This window comes from Hipposideros armiger, unplaced genomic scaffold (assembly GCF_001890085.2).
Source record: "Hipposideros armiger isolate ML-2016 unplaced genomic scaffold, ASM189008v1 scaffold_40, whole genome shotgun sequence".
NCBI lineage: Eukaryota > Metazoa > Chordata > Mammalia > Chiroptera > Hipposideridae > Hipposideros > Hipposideros armiger.
This window is the reverse complement of record NW_017731390.1, coordinates 1,967,609-1,988,684: the sequence shown is the minus strand read 5'-3', so window position 1 is coordinate 1,988,684 and position 21,076 is coordinate 1,967,609. Positions and strand designations below refer to the sequence as shown.

At 51.6% G+C, this 21,076-nt stretch overlaps 1 protein-coding gene and 1 long non-coding RNA gene across 6 annotated transcripts; one reads left to right on the top strand and one right to left on the bottom strand.

Annotated features, from left to right (window-relative positions):
- Positions 1-6: 6 nt before the first annotated feature.
- Positions 7-7,140, bottom strand: PHOSPHO1 (phosphoethanolamine/phosphocholine phosphatase 1). 5 transcript variants are annotated; one of them, XM_019638822.1, is made up of 5 exons: positions 6,789-7,140; positions 5,604-5,694; positions 3,711-3,822; positions 2,598-2,716; positions 7-1,868 (listed from the first exon to the last, which is right to left on the bottom strand). In XM_019638822.1, the coding sequence occupies exons 3-5, from the start codon at positions 3,753-3,755 to the stop codon at positions 986-988; spliced, it is 1,047 nt and encodes a 348-aa protein (XP_019494367.1). In that variant the 5' UTR covers positions 3,756-3,822; positions 5,604-5,694; positions 6,789-7,140; the 3' UTR covers positions 7-985. The 5 variants fall into 5 exon arrangements, with proteins under 5 accessions (XP_019494367.1, XP_019494366.1, XP_019494370.1 ...); XM_019638821.1 differs by having other exon boundaries at positions 6,810-7,140; XM_019638825.1 differs by lacking the exon at positions 2,598-2,716 and having other exon boundaries at positions 7-1,744; positions 6,810-7,140.
- A 103-nt stretch (positions 7,141-7,243) lies between these two features.
- On the top strand, positions 7,244-11,298 carry LOC109380719 (uncharacterized). The gene is made up of 3 exons (XR_002123550.1): positions 7,244-7,371; positions 10,042-10,177; positions 10,689-11,298. It is a non-coding gene; the product is annotated as an uncharacterized LOC109380719 (long non-coding RNA).
- Positions 11,299-21,076: the final 9,778 nt, after the last annotated feature.

The following is a 21,076-nucleotide window of genomic DNA, read 5'->3' as shown; positions in this document are numbered from 1 at the left end:
AACTCTCTCATTGAAGTGGGGACCCTCTGAGAGTAGAGATAACCTCATCTTCATCCCTCACATGGCGGCGCCATAGATCTCAGTCACCTCTTCCCCCTTCACCTGCTTTATAGCTCTAAAACACCAAAGAGTGAGGAGGGGTTTGGGTTTCGCTGGCTCTGATTTAAAACATCATGGCTTTCTGTTCCATTCGGGAAAAGCGGGGTTGGGGGGCACAGAGGGCCCAGCCCGCGGGGGGTTACTTTGGTTAAGTCCCTGGTCTCTTGCTGCATAGACGAAGCTGGGGTGCGAGGAGACACCGTTGCACGCTCGCTGCGAGGTCCCTGGTTGGCCGTACCTGAGGTGAACAGTGAGCTACCTCGTTCCACCACCAGGAGGCGACTTCCCATCTGGCTTTTTCACCTTTGGGCATGCTGGTGGGTGGGTGGTGGAAGGGAGGCAAGAAGGGATGTAGTTTGGGGTCCTGGTTGGTAAAGCAAGTTCTAGGCCTGGGGCTGTCGGTGGAGAGTGCCATCTCTCTCCGCGGGGAGTCCGGTGCAGCGGGGATGATTTTGGGACCTTGGTCTCCATGACCCAAGACTGTGGGAGGGGAGGTTACACGGCCTGAGGCAGCAGTTAAAGCCCTGGGAGATGTTCCTTTTCTGCCCTGCCAGGGAACCCCCTCCTCCCAGTTCGAAGGACGACGTTTTTGGAAACGCTGCTGCCTTCTCAGGTATATACATCACCTAGGTTGGGCCAGACTCCAGAATTTAACTGTTTGCCCTGGATCTGGGAGAGGCAGCTGAGCTGGGTTAACTGCATAGCTAGGGACAGGTCTGAACTCCCTCCTCCAGACCCCAAAATGGACGAGCCCAGAATTCTAGAAATTCTCCAAGGGACATACCAAAGCGAAAAGGGAAAGGGAGTAATAAAACTAGGTTATTTTTCTCGATCTCCCCCCTTCCTCGCCCCCACCTCCGCCCGGGCGCCCCTTGCAGGCCGGGTCTCAACAAGTCTTCAGCATCTGCTGCAGATGGAGGCGCACGTCGGTGGCGGTCTCCCAGGGCACCACGGTGGCGCGGAAAGAGCTGGGCTCGGCCTTCTGCGCCTCCTGGATGAGGCGGTGCATGGGATAGCCGCGGCGCGGGAAGGCCACGTCGCCGCCGGCCAGCAGCCCCATGGGGCAGAAGTCGTTGGCGCCGTCGCCCACGTAGAAGAGGCGCTCGAAGTGCACGCCGTCGTGGGCCCGCTCGCGCAGGTAGTCGCTGAGCACCTTGTGCTTACACATGTTGGCGGGGCAGCGCGCGCAGCTGTGCGTGTGGAAGGGCCTCAGCGCCAGCAGCCCCCGCGCATCGGGCCCGGACGGGTTGCTGAGGATGCGGCGGAACAGGCTGAGGTGGCCCGCGGCGCGCAGAGAGCTCTCCACGCCGAAGGTGTTGGCATCCGAGATGAGAATCACCTCGAAGCAGGCACCCTGCTTGGCCACGAACTGCAGCAGGTCGCTCATGCCCGGCGACAGGGGGATGGCCTCGTAGATAGCGCGCAGGTCCCGAGGCCGCACTCCCTGCTCACCCAGGTACTTGAAGACGCGCTGCATGTATTCATTGTAGAAGCCCTCACGGTAGGTGGCACGCAGGCTCTCTGGCAGCCTCTGGCCGGGCGCGGCGCGCACAATAGAGTCGTCGCTGTTTTCATCCACGATAGTTTCGTCAAAGTCGAAGGTCAGGAGGAAGCGTGGCGCGCCCTGCGCAGCCATCCCGCCGTCCTGGGAGCAGAGGGAAGAGGAGCAGGAGGAGGAGAAGGGAGCAAGCGACAGCGGGCAGGGCGGGTGCCGGCCCGGGAGAGGCTGGTTAGCGGGCCATGGCCAGAGGCGCTGGCACATCCAAGACCTGAGGAGGACCCAAGGCTGGTTAAGCTGGGGGAGTACCCAACGCCGCCACCCCCCCTCCAGCTCCCTCCCACCCCCTTGGCACCTCTCAGTTAACAGCGGGGGGGGGGGGGGGGGGGGGGGGGAGAGGTTATCCTCAGAGGATCGTCCTCCTCCTGGACCCAGAAGGGCTTCTTTGGCACTTGTTTCTGCTACTCTCATCTGGGGTCACTGGGCCTTAAAAGGGTCAGCTTAAAAGAGAGGAAGAACAGCTTCCAAGGGGTGACCCTTTGGGAGAGCTTTCTGAACTAGACCTTCTAGTGATCCCAGTTGTGGATACAGGGAGGGCAGAGAGGACTCTCCACTCCCTTCTTCCCTAACGAACAGTCAGGTTTGAAACCACTCATTCACCCAACAGAAGCAGCCTCCAAAGTCCCCTTCGGGGCAATGGGCTGATGGCTGTGGACTGGGGTGCACAATAAGGAGCCAGGCTCCAGGAAAGACTTGTTGACACCATCCAAATTATGTGGACAAGGAGTGTGCACCCTCAGGTCTGGAGAGTAGGTCCTGGGCCTCTGCCCTGGCTAGAGAACTGGGTTTTAGCTCTCAGAATAACCAGATAGGTAGATAGGAAAGCTCCCTGGGAGCTGCTTCCAGCCAGATGGCTCTGGGCAGGGGCCCACGGATGGGACTCAGCTTCTCGGGGGAGTTTTAGGGCCCTGTGTTGACCACTTATCACTAGTCTACTTGCCAGTTCCCCTGGAGGGCCGTGTCAGTGGGTGGGGTTCCTGCCAGAGTCCGAAGCAAGCGGGCAGCAGAAGCAGTGGGGCTTGGGGAGGTAGGAGCCTCCCGTGCCAGGCCACGACATACCTGGGAGACAGGTAAGGGAGACGAAAAAGAGCAGCAGTGGCTGAAAAGGCAGAGGAGGAGGCAGCAGGTAGTGGGGGTGGTATGAGGCAGTGGTGGGGAAGGAGGGGGCTAGGAGAAAGTCATGCTGGGGGAGCATGGAGACAGATGGGGCAGGAAGACAGAGTGGGGGTGGGGAGTTCCAGAAAAGTGGAGACCTTGGGCCAGAGTCATGTTGATGGGGACCATGGAAGAGGATAGAGACAACAGGGCAAGTGTGAGGGCACAAAGAAAGGCAAGCAAATGGAGACAGCAGAAGTCCTCAGCCGCCTCTGTACCACCTCTATACGCCAGCTGCTATATGGGTCAGAGGGTCAGAGTGAGCAGATCATGCACAGCTTCAGAATATCCACCACACTGCCTCTCTCCCTCCCCAGTTAGTCTAGATGGAGCTACTCCTCTTTCTGGTGTCTTCCTAACTCCCTCTCTTATATTTGTGTGATGTTTACAGCTGGCACTCCTTGTGAAACAGAGGTCCAGGCTCCTAATTTCTGAGCTGGGATTCGAACCTGGCTATCTACCTCCCTAATACAAACGCTCCTTTGACCTCATCCTAGAGTCATCCACCCACTGGTCTCAGCAACATCCATCTGGGGGCCGGCCGAGTGGCTCGGTTGGTTAAGAGCTCGCTCAAGAGTGTGAGCTCTGAGCAACAGCAGTTCAATTCCCAGCCTGAGCTGAGCTGCTGCTGAGCTGCCAACAGGTGGCAGGATGGCTCAGCTAAAACAAAACAAAACAAAACAACAAAAACATCCATCTGGGACTCTTCTGTGGCCCAGGGTCCCTGGAGTTGAGGATGTAAAGCATCAGGACCCCTCAACTGGGACAGGAGGGGTTAGTGGAGGCCCAGTAGAAGTGAGAGCAAGCCTGAAAGGGGCTGGACAGTGTTCCTCCCACCCCATGGTGGGAACATGGGGACTGAGGCCTCATCCTGAGACCCCTGGAGGAACCCACTTACCCTAGACAGGCATCGGAGGCCAGCAACTGGAAAACACCCGCTCATTGTTGGTACATCACCCTGAGCACCACCTGTAGGGGATCTGTTGGCCTCTAGCAGTCGTCCAGAGCTCCTGACAACCACACAAGGTCCATTTGAGGGTGCCTTGTCAGCTGGATTTATTTCCACCACTAATGCCACCTGGCCTAGCCCCTCTGCTGAGCCCTAGGAACCACTCCCAGGGGCTCAGTTAAAACAACTCCTCAGACAGGCAGAGCACTTACAGATCATAAAGCCTTTGCTAGGCATCCTTTTAGCAATCCACTAAGATGCTGGAGAGGTTACAGATATTACTGGAGCCTCAGAGAGGTTAGCTGACTTGCAGAGACCGATCTCAAAACCAGATTTGAGTCTGGGACCAGTGCTCTTCTCTAGTATGATCATTGCCCCTTTCTTGTGTACAGTACATCACAGTTTACAAATCACCTTCACTCATATTCTCTCACTGCTCATCACAGTCCCCTGAATTCAGCAGATGAGAAGGGCTCAGAGAGGTTAAATAGCTTGCCTGCAGTCATGCTGTTTCCAGGGGCAGAGCTTGGCTCCTGAACACCTGGCCACAGCTTTGCCTGCCCTGTCTTCACAAGGGAAGGACCATAAATAGGCCCATTGTACCACAGCTGGGGCACCCAGGCCCCTGGGAACCACAGGTGATTTGGGACTGGCTTCTCTGGTGCTTTCCAGGACCCCGAAGTCAGACTGGAGAGTCAGATTGACATTTCTATGGACTGGACTTTGTTACATGGCTTTGGGGACAAGGTTTGGCTTTGTGGGGCCTTCGCTAACAGAGCTACAAAGGACACCACCTACAACTCCCAGTGGCCCCCTTCACACACACACATCCTCCACCCTGGAATTGAATAAGAGGCCAGAGGCAGCTGGGACAGATCTGGAAAGACACTGAGAGTCAGGAGACTAAACAGGGAAAGGAGCAAAGGTCTGGCTGGCTGCTGCCCTCTGGTGGTGACAATGGATGACACTGGAAACCCCTCTGACTTTGTCAAGGTGACACTCTCCCCAGTCCATCATCCCAGGACAGCAGGGAGAAGCTATTGCCTCCAAGACAGAGACTGGGACATCCCAGGCGCAGGGCACAGGTCAGATGGAGAGGCTCTATCACCCTCCATCTTGAGGTACCCCATCCCTCTCCACTCCCTGACCACACGTACATTAAACCCTTTCAGTTGGGATAAGATGTGGGTCTCATTTATTTTGCAGAGGAGGCAGAGATCAAGATGGTGGGAGAGAAGGGGAGGGAGGCACAGGAACAAGGGAATGGCAGGTTTTGGAGGGTTGGAGGCTGTCCCCAGGCCTTATCTGGAGGGACTTCCAGCCTTCCAGAGTCCTAGCTGATAACACGTGTCCCGCCTGGGGCCAGAGAAAGGTCAGGGGATTTCATTCTGGCTGTAAAAGCAAACAGGGACAGACATGCCAGGCACGTGGAGAAGCAAGGGTTTAGCTACAAAGATACAGAGGATCTCTAGCAGCCATCCAGAGCCTGACTTTCATTCCATAGAAAAGAGTCTCCTTACTTTGCCCTTGTTTCTTTTTCTACTTTGGTGGAATAGTCTCCTGATTTTTAATCATCCTCAAAAACTTCTCATTTCTCATAGCAAAAGACATTGTTACTTTTCATATACTAATAATAGTATTTAGGGAAACTGGTTAAACATTTATTATTTGGTAAGTTGCCCTTGTTTCTTTTAGTCCCCAGAGCAGAAAACCAGGCATCCTGGGTTTCTTCCCCCAGAAACTGAGAAGACCATGCTGTGACACCCCACAGTCCCACAGTAGTCAAAGGGACCCCGGCCCCTTTGGAATCTGGCTCCTGTAATGTTCAAAGAGGTTACTTACCTCTAGCACTGTCCTGAGTGATCAAATAGTTTTGTGGTCACCAATAAGAGTCCTTCAAAGGGGGACAGGATCCCTGAGTTTCTTCCACAGGCTATAGCAGAAAGAGGAGAGAAGGGTTTCTTCAGGGTGGCAGGGGGCCCATAACTAGTCCCATCTAAAAGTGGTGCCTGCCTCCCTGATTCCACACCAGGTCCCCGGATTCCTCCCTGCTTCCCCCCCTACTTTTTATACAAATGCTCTTAGATGACATTTGTGGAAATGGGTGGGAGGGTCCCCTGGGGATGGGGGAGGGAAACAGGCCCTTCTTTGGCATAGGCCTTAAGTTTGGAGTTCCCCTCTTAATGGATGAATGGAGCCCACAGGACAGTTTTGGGACAGTTTCCCACAGGAAGTGTGCAGGATGGGGTGGGGGGAGGGCAAGGACCCCAGAGATACCACAGTTACAAGACCAAATCTCCTGGTATCAATCACTAGAAACCAGATTCAGCCACTAAGTTGGAATTCTTTTCCAGACAGCACTCTCAACTTCACCATGGTCTTTTCTTTGCTCACCACCGCCAGCAGCAAATAGGAGAAAGAGGCCCAGAGAGGTCAAGCTACCATCCTGGGCCACACAGTATCAGAATCAGGATTAGAACTCAGGAGGTTCTGGTGCTTCTTGGGAAAATTGCAGCCAAAGCTTCCCTTATTGCCCTGGAGACCCGCTTCGGGCTGTGAGCTTTCTGTCTTGACTAGCTGGAGGTGATGACCTGGAGCCCTAGTGCCAATGAGGAAGCTGGGACCTGGAGTCACCTCTGGGCTTGCCCAGCAGGGAGGGGATCCTCACTGGGCAGGGAGGTGGCAGCTGCCGTTGGAATGGGGGGAGAGATATTTTTAGAGGTGGCTGGAAGACAGGCACTCTGGCACACCCCCAGCTGGCGATGCTTCGCTCCAATGCGGGGCGGGGGGTGCGCTGCTCGGGGAGACGAGGGGACTAGTGGGTGGCGGGGAGCAAAGGGGCACCGATTCTTTCGCTTTTCCCGAATCGGGGACGGAGGGATACCGGGCAGCATGTTCCTGAGGCAGGAGAAAGAAGGGGGACACATTCCTCCCCTCCAGGGACTCCCCCACTGACACACGCGTAAAGGAGCGCCCTCAAACTCCATACAGCCCCCACTCTACACTGGGACCCCAGCCCTCCCTTACCTCGGGGATCCCAGGACTCACGTGGGGAGCGGCGGCGGCAGAGGTCTGTCCCGGCTGAGTTTGTAGTGTAAAGAGTGGGGAGAGGGTCTCTAGCTGAGGTATTTGAGCTCAGGATGTTGCCAGGGGTGCTTACGGGAATTGGAGGGGACGCGGTGTCTTATCCACCCCCGGATTTCTGGGCTCCGACTCACGAGCCCCTCTGGTCCCGAGGGGCCGTGGTTGATGTGCGCCTGGACCGTCCCCTCCACCTGCCCTCCATCCCCCCGGCCCGCCGCCGCGTCCCCTTTAAATGCCCGGGAGCCGGAGCCCGGAGCCGCGGCTGGCGCTGCGGCTGCCGCAGCACCCGGGCCCACCGCAGTCCCCACACGTCACAAGTGACTGTCCAATCACAGAGGCGCCGGCGTACATCAAAGGGGCGGGCTTCCCGCGGGTCACGCCTCCCGGCTGTCCCGAAGCCTCCCGGACCACCAACGAAGGTGGGATTGGGCGCCGCTGGAAAGGGTAGGAGGGTGGAGAGGGAGTGCAACCCTTCGGAGGAGCGTGGATTGGGGGCACCCTCATTAGAGCGGCTGCAGGCCTTTGGGTAAGTCCCCGCCCACACACCCAGGAGTGCCAGGGTTGTGGACTCTCAACCGCCGCCTGCAGGGCTCTGATCCTGAGATGAGCAGAAATGCACCCCCCACCTTCAGCTTTCCTTTGGTGGTTCTTTGCCCCTAAGCCCAGTGGTAGGCACCGGTTTACCCAGCCCAGGGAAAGCAGTTCCTCGGTTTCTCTCCCACGTGCGTGTAGCCAGGTGCTCTCTGCCCTGCAGGCGGAGTCACGGCACCCCGTCCCGGTCTTTGGGACCCTTTCCGCGTTACAGATTACCCGGGATGGACAGGAAAGACTCCCGCTTTCCCACTCTATAAACACTGTGTTAGGGACTGAACAGTTCGCCCCTTTGCGAGTAGTGTTGTAAATAAAATAGCCACTTTCTCTTCTGCTTCCTAAGAGTCTGTTCCCAGCCACACTCTACCACCCCGTTTCTGCCCTCACAGCCTGGTGGTGAGGAGGAGAGAATATTCTGTTTAGAGAGGAAAGAGGTGAAGCTTATGTTTACTGAGAACATACTATGAACTGGGGCACTGTACTCGGCTGCCGCATTCATGGTTGAATGTTCACAACACTCAGGAGGAATCATTTGTGGGAGTTCAAGCCCAGGCACACTTGACTCATGGGATCACAAAGGGGCTGTGTGGATGGGGAGACTGTAGGTGCTGGGTCTAACTTCAGTCCTCCCTGTCTCCCCTGCTCCACTCCTTGAAGACAGCCAACAAATGTAAAGGCCCTGAGTGATCTGGAAGTCGTGGGGTTGGAAACCAGAGAGGCCGGAGGGAGGCTCAGCAAGGAATTACCCTAATCTCGGCGCCAGGGGCTGGGGGGTGCATTAATGAACAGGACACCTGTGCCGTGATGAACGCTTTAGAGCTGCCAACCTGATCCTTAAAACCCTTGACAGTAACTCCTAGTGCCCCAGCTCCTGAAACTGGCTTGCTGTTCCACTTCATCTCACCCCCACTTTCACTCCTCACCCTTTCTTCCGGCTCTCCAGCACACCCTGCTTTTTCCTTGGGACCTCCCTCCTCAGGAACACACCTGTCCCATTTGCTGGGCTACCTCAGCCTCAACATCATCTCGTGCCCTGTTGCACATCCTGCAGCTCCATTTATTATACTGATCACCTGTGTGCTGCCAGAACACGCAGTAGATGCTGTAAATATTTTCCCATTTGTCAATTCATGTAATCCTCACCACCCTATGACCTGGGTGCATGGCTCATTTTACTATTGGGGAATCAAGGCACAGACAGTTGAGCTGGCCCAGGGTCACCCAGCCGGTGAATGAACTGGTAGAGCTGGGCTTCCAATCTGGTTGCCTTAACTATTATCCCACACCATCTCTCTCATTCAGTGCCTGCCACCCCTACTCTCCTGCAAGCAACATGACAGTGGAGTCCATGTTTGTCTTACATATTAATGTCCCCCTATTTTCTAGCATATAGACCCTGGCACACAGTAGGCCTTAGATGTTTGCTGTTGAATGAAACAAGTCCCCTGCTGTGTTCCATTTGTGTTCCCTCATTTAACCTTCACATTAATGAGTCACTCCAGAATTATCCCCATTTTACAACAGGAAAATTGAGACTCAGAGATCAAGTGACTTGCCCAGGGTCACACGTCCCCAGGAGGCAGTAGAGTCAAATCTCAACTCTTTGATGCAATTAGCATCCCTTTTTAACCTTGTTTCCAAATTCCTGATGGGACTGGGGAAAGGGGTGGGCAGATGACTTTGTGTTGCTGCCTACAGGGATATAGTGAGTTCTTACTGCCCAACTCTGCCTTCCAGCAAAGTGCCTTTGTGAAAGAAATGTAGACATTCCGAGTTCTCCCTACACTAAAAATTTCAGTGCACAATTCTATCTTTAAAACTTTTCCCTCTCCTTGTGCCAGTAAGTAAGAAAGATGATCAGCCATGTGCTTAAAGACAAGGACAGAAATGAAATGAGAATCCCACCTCCCACTCCCATCGCAGACCCCGCAGGTTGAGGCCTCTGCCCAGCCCGCAGGCTGCAGAACTTCCTCTTCTCCTGTGGGGTTCACCTTAGAACTCAGGGCTGCCATTCTGGCTGGGAGCTTGTGGGGACAGGAGTCATCTGAGGTGACAGGGATAAGTCCCTGGTGAACCCTGACTCAGCCAGCCAGGGATGGAGCTATCCAGCTGGTCTTCACAGAGGCTGTGACACTTGCCTAAGGTTCGGGTGTTAGAGGCAAGTTCGGAGTCCACGAACTTGGCTCCCTGCTTTCCAGGTGGCCTGGTGTGGGGAGGAACAGGGTGAGAGGGAGAGGCAAATCTGCCCAAGTTTTGTGTACCTGAGGAAAGATCAACAGGGTGCTGGGCACATAATCCCCACACCTAGCAGATGAGTGTAGCATTCCTGTTTTTACAAATGAGAAAGCGGAAGCTTGGGGACATTAAGAAAGCACCTTGCCCAAGGATGCTGTGTAGCAAGTGGCAGTCAGCCCAGATAGTGAAGTTTGCAATTCTGTCTGTAGAAGGCAAAGTGCCTTCGGTGATCCAGAGGCTGATGTGGGTAGGCTTAATGGAAGAGGCCACTGGGAGTGTCCCCATTCAGGCAAGATCTGCTGTAGGGCGCGCTGGGTCTAAGGCATTGTGCTGGGGGCTTGGGACCAAGGCTGAACAAATCTCTTTCCAGGTCGCTCATCTCCTTCCTAGGCAACTATCGCTAGTACTGATGGAGTACCTACTATGTGCGAAGCAGTGTTCTAAAAGGCTCAGCTCTCTTCATTCTCACCTCAACCCCGTCATCGATTAGTTCCACCATTTTACAGGTGAGAAAAATGAGGCACAGAGTGGTAATGTGATGTGTCCTAGGTTACAGAGCCAGGACATTGCAGAGGCAGGACTTAAAGTCAGGCAGTCAGCTACAGAGCTACATTGTTAACCAGAATATCACATGGCCTGCCTTAAAAGTTTCTGAGCTTCGAGAGATCCTTCTATGGATCAGAATGCTGCCCCACCCCCACCCTGGTCCTTGGAAGATTCTGACAATAATATAGGTCAAGGTTCAGATCTTCAGAGCTGGAGCCCATCCGTAGCTGTGGACAGTCACCTGCTCTCTAAAGCATCTCTACAATACAGTATTCATTTGTTTGTGGTTTCATTCATTCAACAAGTATTAACTGCATCAGGCACTGGGAGATAGGCTATTGAACAAGACACAGACCCTGCCCCCAAGGAGCTTACAGTCTAGAGAAGGGACCCAGACAATCAAACGGGCCTTCCCAAAAAAGGGTTAGACAGGAACAATTGGCATGAGGGCAGTTCATTCTCATCCTTCAGCAGGTAAGGCAGCTGGGACCTGCGGAGCCTCCAGCATGAAGAGGAGGCTCATAATCATCTGGAGATGTCCCATCCTGACCAGTCCCCTTCGTGTCCCATCCCAACTCCTGTTCTTGGCTGTGCCGGCTGTCCCCTCCCCTGTCCTCTCCACCTCCTCTGTGCAGCCTAGAGACAACCCAGGAAAACCTTCCCTCATCCTTATCTACACCTTCCCCTCCCTGCCTTCCCCAGTTCCAGCTCTTTTCCATACAACAGACTTAACTCTCACAGAGCGATTAAAGAGAAAAACCACAGCCCAAAATGGCCTTCATACCTGATCTAATTGCAGTTTCAACCTTTCCCAGAAATGTAATCTTAATCAGTCTGGAATTTTCTGGTCAGGCATCAGTAAGGTAACCTGTCACATGGGCCCTGTCCATCCTGCATAGAAAGAAGAGGTGATCTGCGTGATAAAAACCCTTTCCTTTCTCTTCCCCACACAAAAAAAGTCCCAGCCCCCAAATAATCCTTTTCTTTTGTCAATAGCTCCCTTGCCCCACCCTTATTCCTATAAACTTTCCATGCCCTTCTAGTTGCTAGGTGGGAAGCTGCCTGATTCATGAATTGCTTAATAAAGCCAATTAGATCTTCAAATTGACTCGGTGGAATTTTTGTTTTTTTCATAGAGCGGTCCACTGTCCTCCCTCAATAAGCAACAGGGATGAGGAGTAATATGGCCGAGGGTACAGGACAGAGAAGTGAATGAGCAAACAAACAAACAAACAAACAAACCCCCTTCCTGCTACTTGGCAGACACCCACAACGGGTGAAGTAGAGAAAGCAAGCCCCCAGAGGCCCGTCTGGGCCAGGAAGTCCTTTCTCTCTGACTCAAATCCCACTGAGGGTACTTTCTCTCATTTGTCACAAGAACTCAAAAAGAGTCTGGAGGCTTGTTCCGAAGAAGGATGAAAAGCTGAGTTCTTACAGGAAAAAGCACATTCTCGAGAAGAATCAGTCTTGCATTCCAGCTTCTAGATTGGTCTGAGATGGTAATACTCTAGAACAACGGTTCTCAACCTGTGGGTCGCGACCCCTTTGGGGGTCGAAGGACCCCTTCACAGGGGTCGCCTAAGACCATCAGAAAACAAAAAGATATTTACATTACGATTCATAACGGTAGCAAAATTACAGTTCTAGAGCAGCAACGAAAATAATTTGATGGTTGGGGGTCACCACAACATGAGGAACTGTATTAAGGGGTCGCGGCATGAGGAAGGTTGAGAAGCGCTGCTCTCGAATCTAGAATCTGAGATGACTGGTGGTCTGGGTAATGAATAGCAGGCGGTCTGGATAGTGAACACTCTTCTTTCCTTAGTCCGTCAGGGGGGGTGGTGGGGCTATCTGGGGATGTGATGTAAATCCAGGCACTTACCTAGGTCTGTAAAGTTGAAAATTTTAAGTTTCTAGTTAAAACAAAAATCGTTTCCTCGTGCCTCAACCTACTTGATTCTAGTAATTTAGCAGCTTGACTCCGGTGATGTCATTTTATTTCTTCGCTCTGTTCCTCATGAGGCACCCTCCTGTGTAACGCTATTCAGAGACTTGAAATCTGCCACGCAAGTCCCTTTGTGCAAATCCCACATGAAAGAAAACAAGGTGATTGAGTCTCTGCCTGCCTGATGTCCCCGGTAACATCTTGCATCCCTCTGCTCCTCACTCTGTGTACTCTAACCACACCAGCCTTCTTTCAGATTTTCAGATGTGCTACCACAGGCCCCTTGCACTCGCTGTGTGTGTCAGACGTTGTGACACACCCAGCCCAGAGTACTTCCACCCCGTCCATTGCCTCTCATTGAGTTCAAGGTTCAGCTCATACGTCTCTCGTCTAAAAGGAAACTTGTCCTCCCCTCCCCCCCAACCCCAGATCATAACTTCCCGTTACACATCTGCACAGCACCCTGTACTTCTTGGGTGATTGACTAATATCTGCGTCCATCAGATTGTCAGCTCCAAGGGGATAAGGACCATAGTGGGTTTGCTTCCATGGTATCCCCAGCACCTAGAACAGGCCTTAACCTAGAGTAGCTGCTCAATAAATATTTGTTGCCTGAATGATTGCAGAATTCTCAGTCTAGTCTATTTGTGTAGCGTGTGACCGTAGGCCTGGAATGAGACCAGAACCAGCGGTCCCAGCCTCTGTTTGTTGCTTGGCCAACTGACTGTTGATATGCTAACTAAGGACAGCCCTGGCAGCTCAGCCTGATTTTTCCTTCCTTCCAGCAAACTGCCCCACCCAGGAATCTTCCCATCCCCAAGGCAGGTCTGTGCTGATGGAAGCTGGAGGGACTTGAGGGCAGGTTGATATGAACATTCCATTCTTTTTGCCTAAATCCAGATGCACCAACCAGAATAAGAGTGCAACCAAAATAAGAGTCCCTCGTGATTTTAGTAGGCTTTGTAGCTTACAAAATACTCTGTAATTCACATTATTTTCCTGATGAAACAAATGAGGCTGAGAGAGGTAAGGTGACAAGTCCAAGGTCATATAGTTAGTAAGGTGGCTAAGGCAAAACTTGAATGCAGGTGTTTGAAGCCGGTCAGTTTTCTGGGGGCAGTTGTACAAGGGGGGAAGGTGTGCAGCTAACCGCAAAGATTCCAAGATTCTGGCCCTTTTGCCAGTTATTTGATTCGTTTGTTCTTTTTTTAGTCATTCATTCATACATGTATTCATGCATTTGTTCAGGAGACACAAGCTCTAGTCGTTGCCTTTAAGGAGGCCACAGTCCAGTGCCAGCATTTTGAAGCTATGGTCCATCGTGAATGTCCGGAGCTTATTATAGATACTTTTTGTGTTTATGTACAAACGTGCGTTTTTCATGTAAATGTTCAAAAGTCTCCGTGACACCGGTTACCCTCTCCTCCCCTCCCTGCAAAAAGTTTCAGAAGCATAGCTGTACCACAAACTGCTTAGTGTAAATGGACAGCAGCCCAAGTGCTCATCAGTCTTTCCTGCCTGTTTGGGTGACTAAGGCCCCAGCACGTGACCATCTCTGGCCCAAGTGATAAACCTGGTGTCTGGACCACATGACCCGACCGAGGTACTGCCAACCTTGGACAGCTCCTCTCAGTCACTGCTCTCAGAAGATCAAACATATAGAAACATACATTTACACACATTCACACCAACACCCTGGCTCTGCCCGCCTCTGAAACTGCTCCCGACTCCAGGGGAAGATACTTGGTTTTCCCCTCCAGTATTAATAATACACGGTATTGCCCATGATGGCTACACTTATGGAAGGCTTATGTGTGTCAGGCACTGTGATGCTTATACCCTCATTCCTTTAATCCCTACAACAAGCCTGTGAGTTTGGGAACTTGCCCAAGCTTACACAGCTGGGACGAAGTGGAGCTGAATGAATTATAAGAGGGCATCTTGGGGGCAGGGTGTGGGGTTGGGGAGAGCTAAATGTGTTTAAGATCCTTCAGGATGGTCAGGGCTATTGGTTCCCCATGAGAACTGAAGCCCACACTAGGCATGCTGCTGAAATCATTCTGTCTTTCATTCAACAGCTGTTTCTTTCTTTTTTTATTTTTAGATTTTTATTGGGGAACAGTGTGTTTTTCCAGGACCCATCAGCTCCAAGTCAAGTAGTTGTTTCAATCTAGTTGTGGAAGGTGCAGCTCAGTGTCCCATGCAGGGATTGAACCGGCAACCTTGGTGTTATGAGCACTGTGCTCTAACCAACTGAGCTAACCAACTGAGCCGCTCAACAGCTGTTTCTTGAGCATCTTCTGTGTGCCAGATATGTGTTGAAGATTGTGGTAGCCAGCCTCCAAGATGGCCTCAATGTCCATACCTGGTGTTCACACCTTTGTGTAGTCCCCTCTCTCACTGTATTGGGGAATCGCGGGGGGCAGGGAGGGGGTCTGTGTGAAGGAGGCATTGTGCAGAAGCCAAGGTACATCTCTTCAGTAACCATATTTTCCCAGCCTCCAGGTGATCTGGGGAAAATTCAAGTGAAACTGCAAGATGAGAGAAATGGTGAAAGAAATGCAATTTGGATGCAGAAAGATTCAAATGTCAGAAATCTTCCAATAATTTATAGGAATAACAGGTGAATAATCTAACTGAAGCCTTGTTGCTATAGTTATAGGTTATTCTTTGCAGTTTCCTCTTTGGAGCAAGCAAAATACACAGCGTATCTACATCACAGCAGAAACTGCCAAAATGAGAACCTGCCCTGCCCACTGGGCATGCACACCAGCTTTGCCTCCGGTAACAGATGTGTTGCTTATAAGTGACCCATAGCCTGAGGACTCCCTCTTTCTGTGCCCTCTGCCCTGTCAACCCAAGGATGCTCTTCTTGTTCTACAGTGCATCCTGAGAGCTCTTTGGGTCTCCCACTGCAGGCCCATGGCCATAGCAACCATATTTTCCAGATCAGGATGGACAGACAGTGCAGCAAGCCTGAAGTTATGTTTAGAGGACAAAGGGACTGAAGTTGAGGCCTTCTGGAAAAATGAAGGGAACAAACTAGCAAATACCCACCCAGGAGACCCACTCATACTGAAGGGGCAGAGGAGTCATTCATTCATACATTCCTTCAACAAATTTTCCTTGAACATCTACACTGTATGCCAGGACTGAGAAACGATACAAGCAGACAGAGTTCCTGCCCTAGGAGTGTTTATAGTCAGCTAGAGAGACAGACAGGGTGCATAGACAAGAGCCTGGAGCTTCTGGTGAACATGGGAGGGACACCCATCCCAGTCCAAGGGGAGGACCAGGATGAGTGTGTATGTGTGGTGATGTCAGGGGAAGGTTCCATAAGTGACTTCTAAGCCAAGACCTGCAGGATGAGTAGGAGTTAGAGGAAGAAGAAAACTTTGTCCAGGCACAGGAAAAACTTGTGCAAAGGTCCTGAGGTGAGAGAAGTGGTAGAAAGGGCAGGGGAAGAGGGTCTTGGGAGCACTATCCCTAAGGGCCATGGGAAACCACTGAAGGTTTGGAGCCAGGGATTGACACAATCACATTTGCATTTTAGAAACATCACTATTGTTGCTGTTACTGACTGACCACACCCCTTTTCATGGCCCTGTGGCTGAACACGCCTAGCTGAGGCAGGGGCCTTTGCGGAGACCACGACCCAGGCTGACCCACTCCCTAGGGTGTTGGGGGGATAATGACAGGCTCTCCTCTTTTTTGTACCCCGCCCTGGCAGACTTCAAGGTCAGCTTCTGAAGGCTGCTATCTTGGGCTCTCGTGGGTGAGGGTTCCATGCCGCCTCTGCCCACATCAGGCCAGCGTCCCCCAGGACTGAGGGGCCATTTGTATCTCCAGGGTGGCAGGTCCTCCTCCTCAGAGCCACGGCGCCCAAGATAACAGGGCAGGCTGGGAGCTGTTTATGAAAAGGCAGTCTAGAGTGGGGTGGGCAGGGCTCTCAGGAAGGGTGACTGGTGCCACAGATAGCAATTGGGGCGGGGAAGGCTGTCTAAATTACAGCTCCCAGAATAGAGGGGCCAGAGGGAGTGGCAGAGCGTCCTACTAAGTAAGCACTGGCAGCCTGCCAAGCACGTCCGGGCTCCAGGCCCTGCCGCAGGCAGAGACGGGGTGACCACACACCAGTGGGGCCATGGGGGATGCCATTCATCGTTGGCCAAGGCAGCCGGGCAGCTGTGAGCTGGGGTCAGGCAGTGGCAGGGAGGCTCCTGGGGGCTGGGAGAGAACCAGCCTGGTGTGACCTTCTGGAAGGGGTGAGGGTGGTGAGGGGAGGAAAAGGCTGAGATGAGGTGACATCTTGCCTGTCCCTAGAGGAGACGCTCCGTCACATGTCCCTGTGGATTTTTCATATAAGGAGTGTGAGATACTGTGAAAATAACAAGAATGACAAGCATAATAATAGCAGCTATGTGTCAGGCACTGCTCTAAGCAGTAACATACATCAGTTCACCCTCGCGGCTCCACATGATGTAGTTGGTATTATCCCCATTTTATAGATGAGGAAACCGAGGCCCATAGAGGTCAAGCACGTGCCAAGTAGAGCTAGTGAGCTGTAAACCTAGGACGAGAGCCCAGGTTTGTCTGACTCAAGCCTGGGCTCCGAGTCAGGGAATCTGTTTGGAGCCTTCACCTCACTGGGTCTTCAGTTTTCTCATCTACCTCACAGATCATAGTCTTCCTTGCTCTGTGTCAGCCTCTGAGAGCTACTGTCGGAATCACACAGGACAGCCTGACGTGCTAGGAAGATCAACTCTGAAGGCCTGGCTGAGCTGTGTGACTTACCCGCTCCAGGCCCCTGTTTTCTCATCTACACAATGGGATGCATTAAGATACATCCTGGGTGGGAGGTGAGGGGGCTGTGACTGGTAGCTCAGTTGGTTAGTGTCATGCTGATAACACCAAGGTTGCCGGTTCGATCCCCACATGGGCCACTGTGAGCTGTGCCCTCCTTAACAGAGTCAACTATGCCATTGTAGCATGAAAGCAATGTGTGATCAATGACCATGGCTGTTCCCCAAAAAAATAAATAAATAAATAAATAAACAAATAAATAAATAAATAAGATACCTCCTAGGGGCCTCTGATTATATATACATATGAAAGTATTCATGTCTTTGAGTCCTTGAAGGCAGATTATACATCAGAAAGTGTCACATTTCAAATGATTATTATGTGGAAGCTGAATATTTATAAAGGCAATGATTTCCAGTTGACTAGGGGAACTCACATATGCAAAGCATCCCCAAGGAGCAGCCTTCTTTAAGATGAGGAGAGACCCTTTGTCTATCCTTGGTAGATATTCAGTTTTCTTATAAGTGGCCACTTATAGCAAGGCACACCTGCATTCATTTTCCGTGAGAATTTGCTACCTTGAAACTGTGTTTCTTCAACTGCTTGTACCCGAGGTGCCGATTTTCAGCTGAGGCTGGGAGCCCCCAGCCTCAAGTTCCCAGCACCAGCTGTTTCCTGGGTTGAGGTTCTCCATACAGAGACCCAAAATGACCCTTGTCCCAGACTGCTGCTGGCTTTCTGAGCCTCTTGCCCTCCCAGGTATGTTACTTCATGTTGTGCAAGATCCTCTTGTCTGCCCCAGGGGAGTGCTGCAATGAACCCCAGAGGCTGGAACTTGCTGATTCATCTGGGGTGCCAAGGGCAGGTTAAGGGCACTGAGTCCGGGGGAAGGAGGGGACCGCATGCCTGGCAGCCTAACTGACACTCCCATCATGCATGACTGCCTCCACTCTCTCTTGGTCCCTGGCTCAGTGTCTGGTGACCAAGCCTCATGCGGGGAGCAGAGAGCCACATCTTTCACCTGCTCCTCCCAAGGCCTGTGGTGGTCCCTTTCCAAGGCTGGGTCTTCTCCTCTCCCCCTAGGATCCTGATCACTCACCGTGAGCAGCTGGTTCACCTCGGCATCTGTACCTCCCAGTGAGATTTATAATCACGTGGTTTGGACTGCTTGTAGCATGGTGCACTTGGCACAGGGACATCCTGGCTCCTACCGTTCATTGCCCATGAAATCCAAGCTCCTGGCCAATGTAAGCACCCCTCTCTATCCTAGGGAGGATTCTATGGAGGCTCATTAGAGGGAGTCACTCATGCACTCATTCATTCAATAAATGCTTAGTGTGTACCTACTATGTGTCTGGTGCTGTTCTAGGCACCAGGGGCACAGATGATTTTTTATCTCATGGAGCTCACATCCAATGGGAGTGGTAAGCAAGTAAATACATAGAATGCCAGACAGTGATATATGCCATGGAGACCACAAAGCAGGGAGGGTACTGAGAGTGGGGGAGAGGTGGTATGTAATCAAGGGCAGTTGGAGAAAGCCTCACTGAGAAGGTGTGGGCACAGTGAGGGGACCAGCTGTGCAGCTATCTGCGGGGAGAGCCTTCCAGCAGAGGGAGCAAACAGTAGGAGGCCAGCGTGCGGATGGAGTTGAGTGAGCCAGGGGGCCACTGGAAGGAGGGTTATTTGGAGACGCAGCTTTGAAGGATGGAAGTTTTTGCTGCGGAGATCTTCCCAAACTCTAACTCAAGTCCCTCAAGCGAGTTAGTTTAGTTAAGCTGGGGATAAGGGTTCAGGTTCCAATTTGCTGCTTCTTGAGATCTGACCACATCTCTAACCACATCTCGAGGGACAGTGGCCGAGCCTCCCCTGGAAGTCAGTGTCTCCTGCAGTTCCTTTCCGCTCCAGCCTTCCCCGACCTTTCCATCCCAGGCCTTCTTCTGTTCCTGGTATCCAGAGACGACTTACCTGCCTGCTCACCTGCCTTTACCCTTCACCCAGCACATACCTGCCTAATGTTGTTATCACTTCTTTTTATATCTTCGCTCTCCAGCTAGAATGAGAGCCATGGGAGGGCAGGACTAGTTTTAAACTGCTTGGAGTTTATCGACCAGCTCTGGCCTAGAAATACATATTTGGAAATATCTTTCCAACCGCAGGATGGTAGCTGTCAAATTCTTCAAAGCAGTGTTCTGTAGCTTTAATGTTTGAGACCTGGGGAGCAGACACTGGTGATTCTGACTGAGGTGGCCTATAGACCACATCTTGACAAACATTGTTTTTTTAAAAAATTCCTACAAGAGAACATTTGATTTCTGGAAGGCTATATAAGAAACTAGTAAGGGTGGTTACCCCTGGAAGGGAATTGGGAGGCTTGAGGGCATGGAAGGGTGGAAGGCTTACCTTTCACTGTATTCTCTTGTACCTTTTGGATTTTGTACCATATGCATGTGTCTTTGAACCATATATATGTATAAATAAATGTACATTTATTTGAGAAAATAAATGTTAGACATTTAAAGCATTATAAAAGTACAAGGTAAAAAACACCAAACACCCAAATATGACCACTTGCTGTGTTCCCCCTGCAGATTGAAGCTGAACCACAGGGAAAGCCAGAAAACCTATCCCTGAAGCCTTTGGGAAAAGTCACACAGGGTGACTCAGAGACCCACCAAGACAAGGGGACAGGGGAGTGCCCTACAGACCTCTCCCTTAGGTGTGTCACCCAAGCTGGGTGAAGGGTGGCAGGTCTCAAACTGCACATGTTCCCCTTAAGGGAGATAGATACCAAGGATGCCAGAGACATCAGAACAAAGTAAAGCATAACAAACAAACTCAGTATATGGCGCAGCGACTCGCTCCCTGAGCTCCCACAGCACGGCTGTACACTTTATGAAAACCGCCTCAAGGTGTTGTGCTAATCTGGGTACCTGTTGGTCCCCCACCTCCAGTGTCAATTCTTCCAAGGCAAAGACCATGTCTTGTTCATTGTATGTGTCCAGAGCCCGTGCCCAGCCCTATTTCCAGACCAGATGCAAATGCCTAAGGAAAGAAAGCTTCTCATTGCCCCATGCCAGGCATCAGTGTTATTGCTACTACTGCAGCACCCAACAGCAGCAGCTTCCAGCTTCCAGCCTTTGCTTCTATTCCAGCCAAACTTCCTACAATCCTGTAAAACAGACAATATTATTACCTTTATGGAACAAATGAGGACACGGTCTTATTTCTACCATCTCGTATTTTGTGGCGTTCTCTTGGCCAAGTCACTTCACTTCTTTGGTTTTGTCATCTGTAAAATGGGTGCCATTGTTGCTGATATGTCCACGGGCCAGGGAACACCTAAGAAAGCAAGTGTTCAAAAAGGTGATTAGCCAGGAGCAGTAAGGGAGGGGCAGAGATCAAATTTAAACCCAGCTTTTGAAATGAAATATTTCTGCTGCCCCGCCAACCTCAGGAAGTAGCCATCAGCTCCTCATCATATAAGGTGGTGCAGAAATACTTAGAAAGGGTTGGTAAACCCACTTATTTTTCTCTTCTTGCTTTTAATCATCACTAGGAATTTGTTAGGGGAGAGGGCACAAAGGTATACCTTTATACTTATTTAATAACCTTTTATTGAGTACTACTATGTGCACAGGCGCTGGGGAGGCAAGTATAATTATGATACAGAGAAAAGGAAAAAAAAATAACTCCTTATTTCAGGCTGTTGTCTGTAGAGAAAGTATGTGAATCAGAATCCTGGAATATTAGTGCTGGAAGGCTTCTTAGGGGTTAATATAGACCTTCTTATATAGATGGGAAAACTGAGGCCCAGAATGGGGGAGGGGCTTGACCAAGTTGCACACAAGTTAGAACATTCAAGTGGTTTTGAATGAGATTTATTAATGAGAAAATAGTGTTGGTCCTTAGCCTCTGATCCAAATGGAGGGAAGCAGGGAAAGGTGAAGTGTGTGGGGAGAAGACAGGAGGGGGAGGGTGGAGTCATCCGGCAAAAGGAAGCCAGGGAGTCCAGAACCGGATCCAGGGCCTTGATCCTCTCGCCCTCGTGGCGGGGAGATCCTTGAAGCCTTCCATTCCCTCAACAGAGGATGCAGGCTGAAAAAAAGGGATT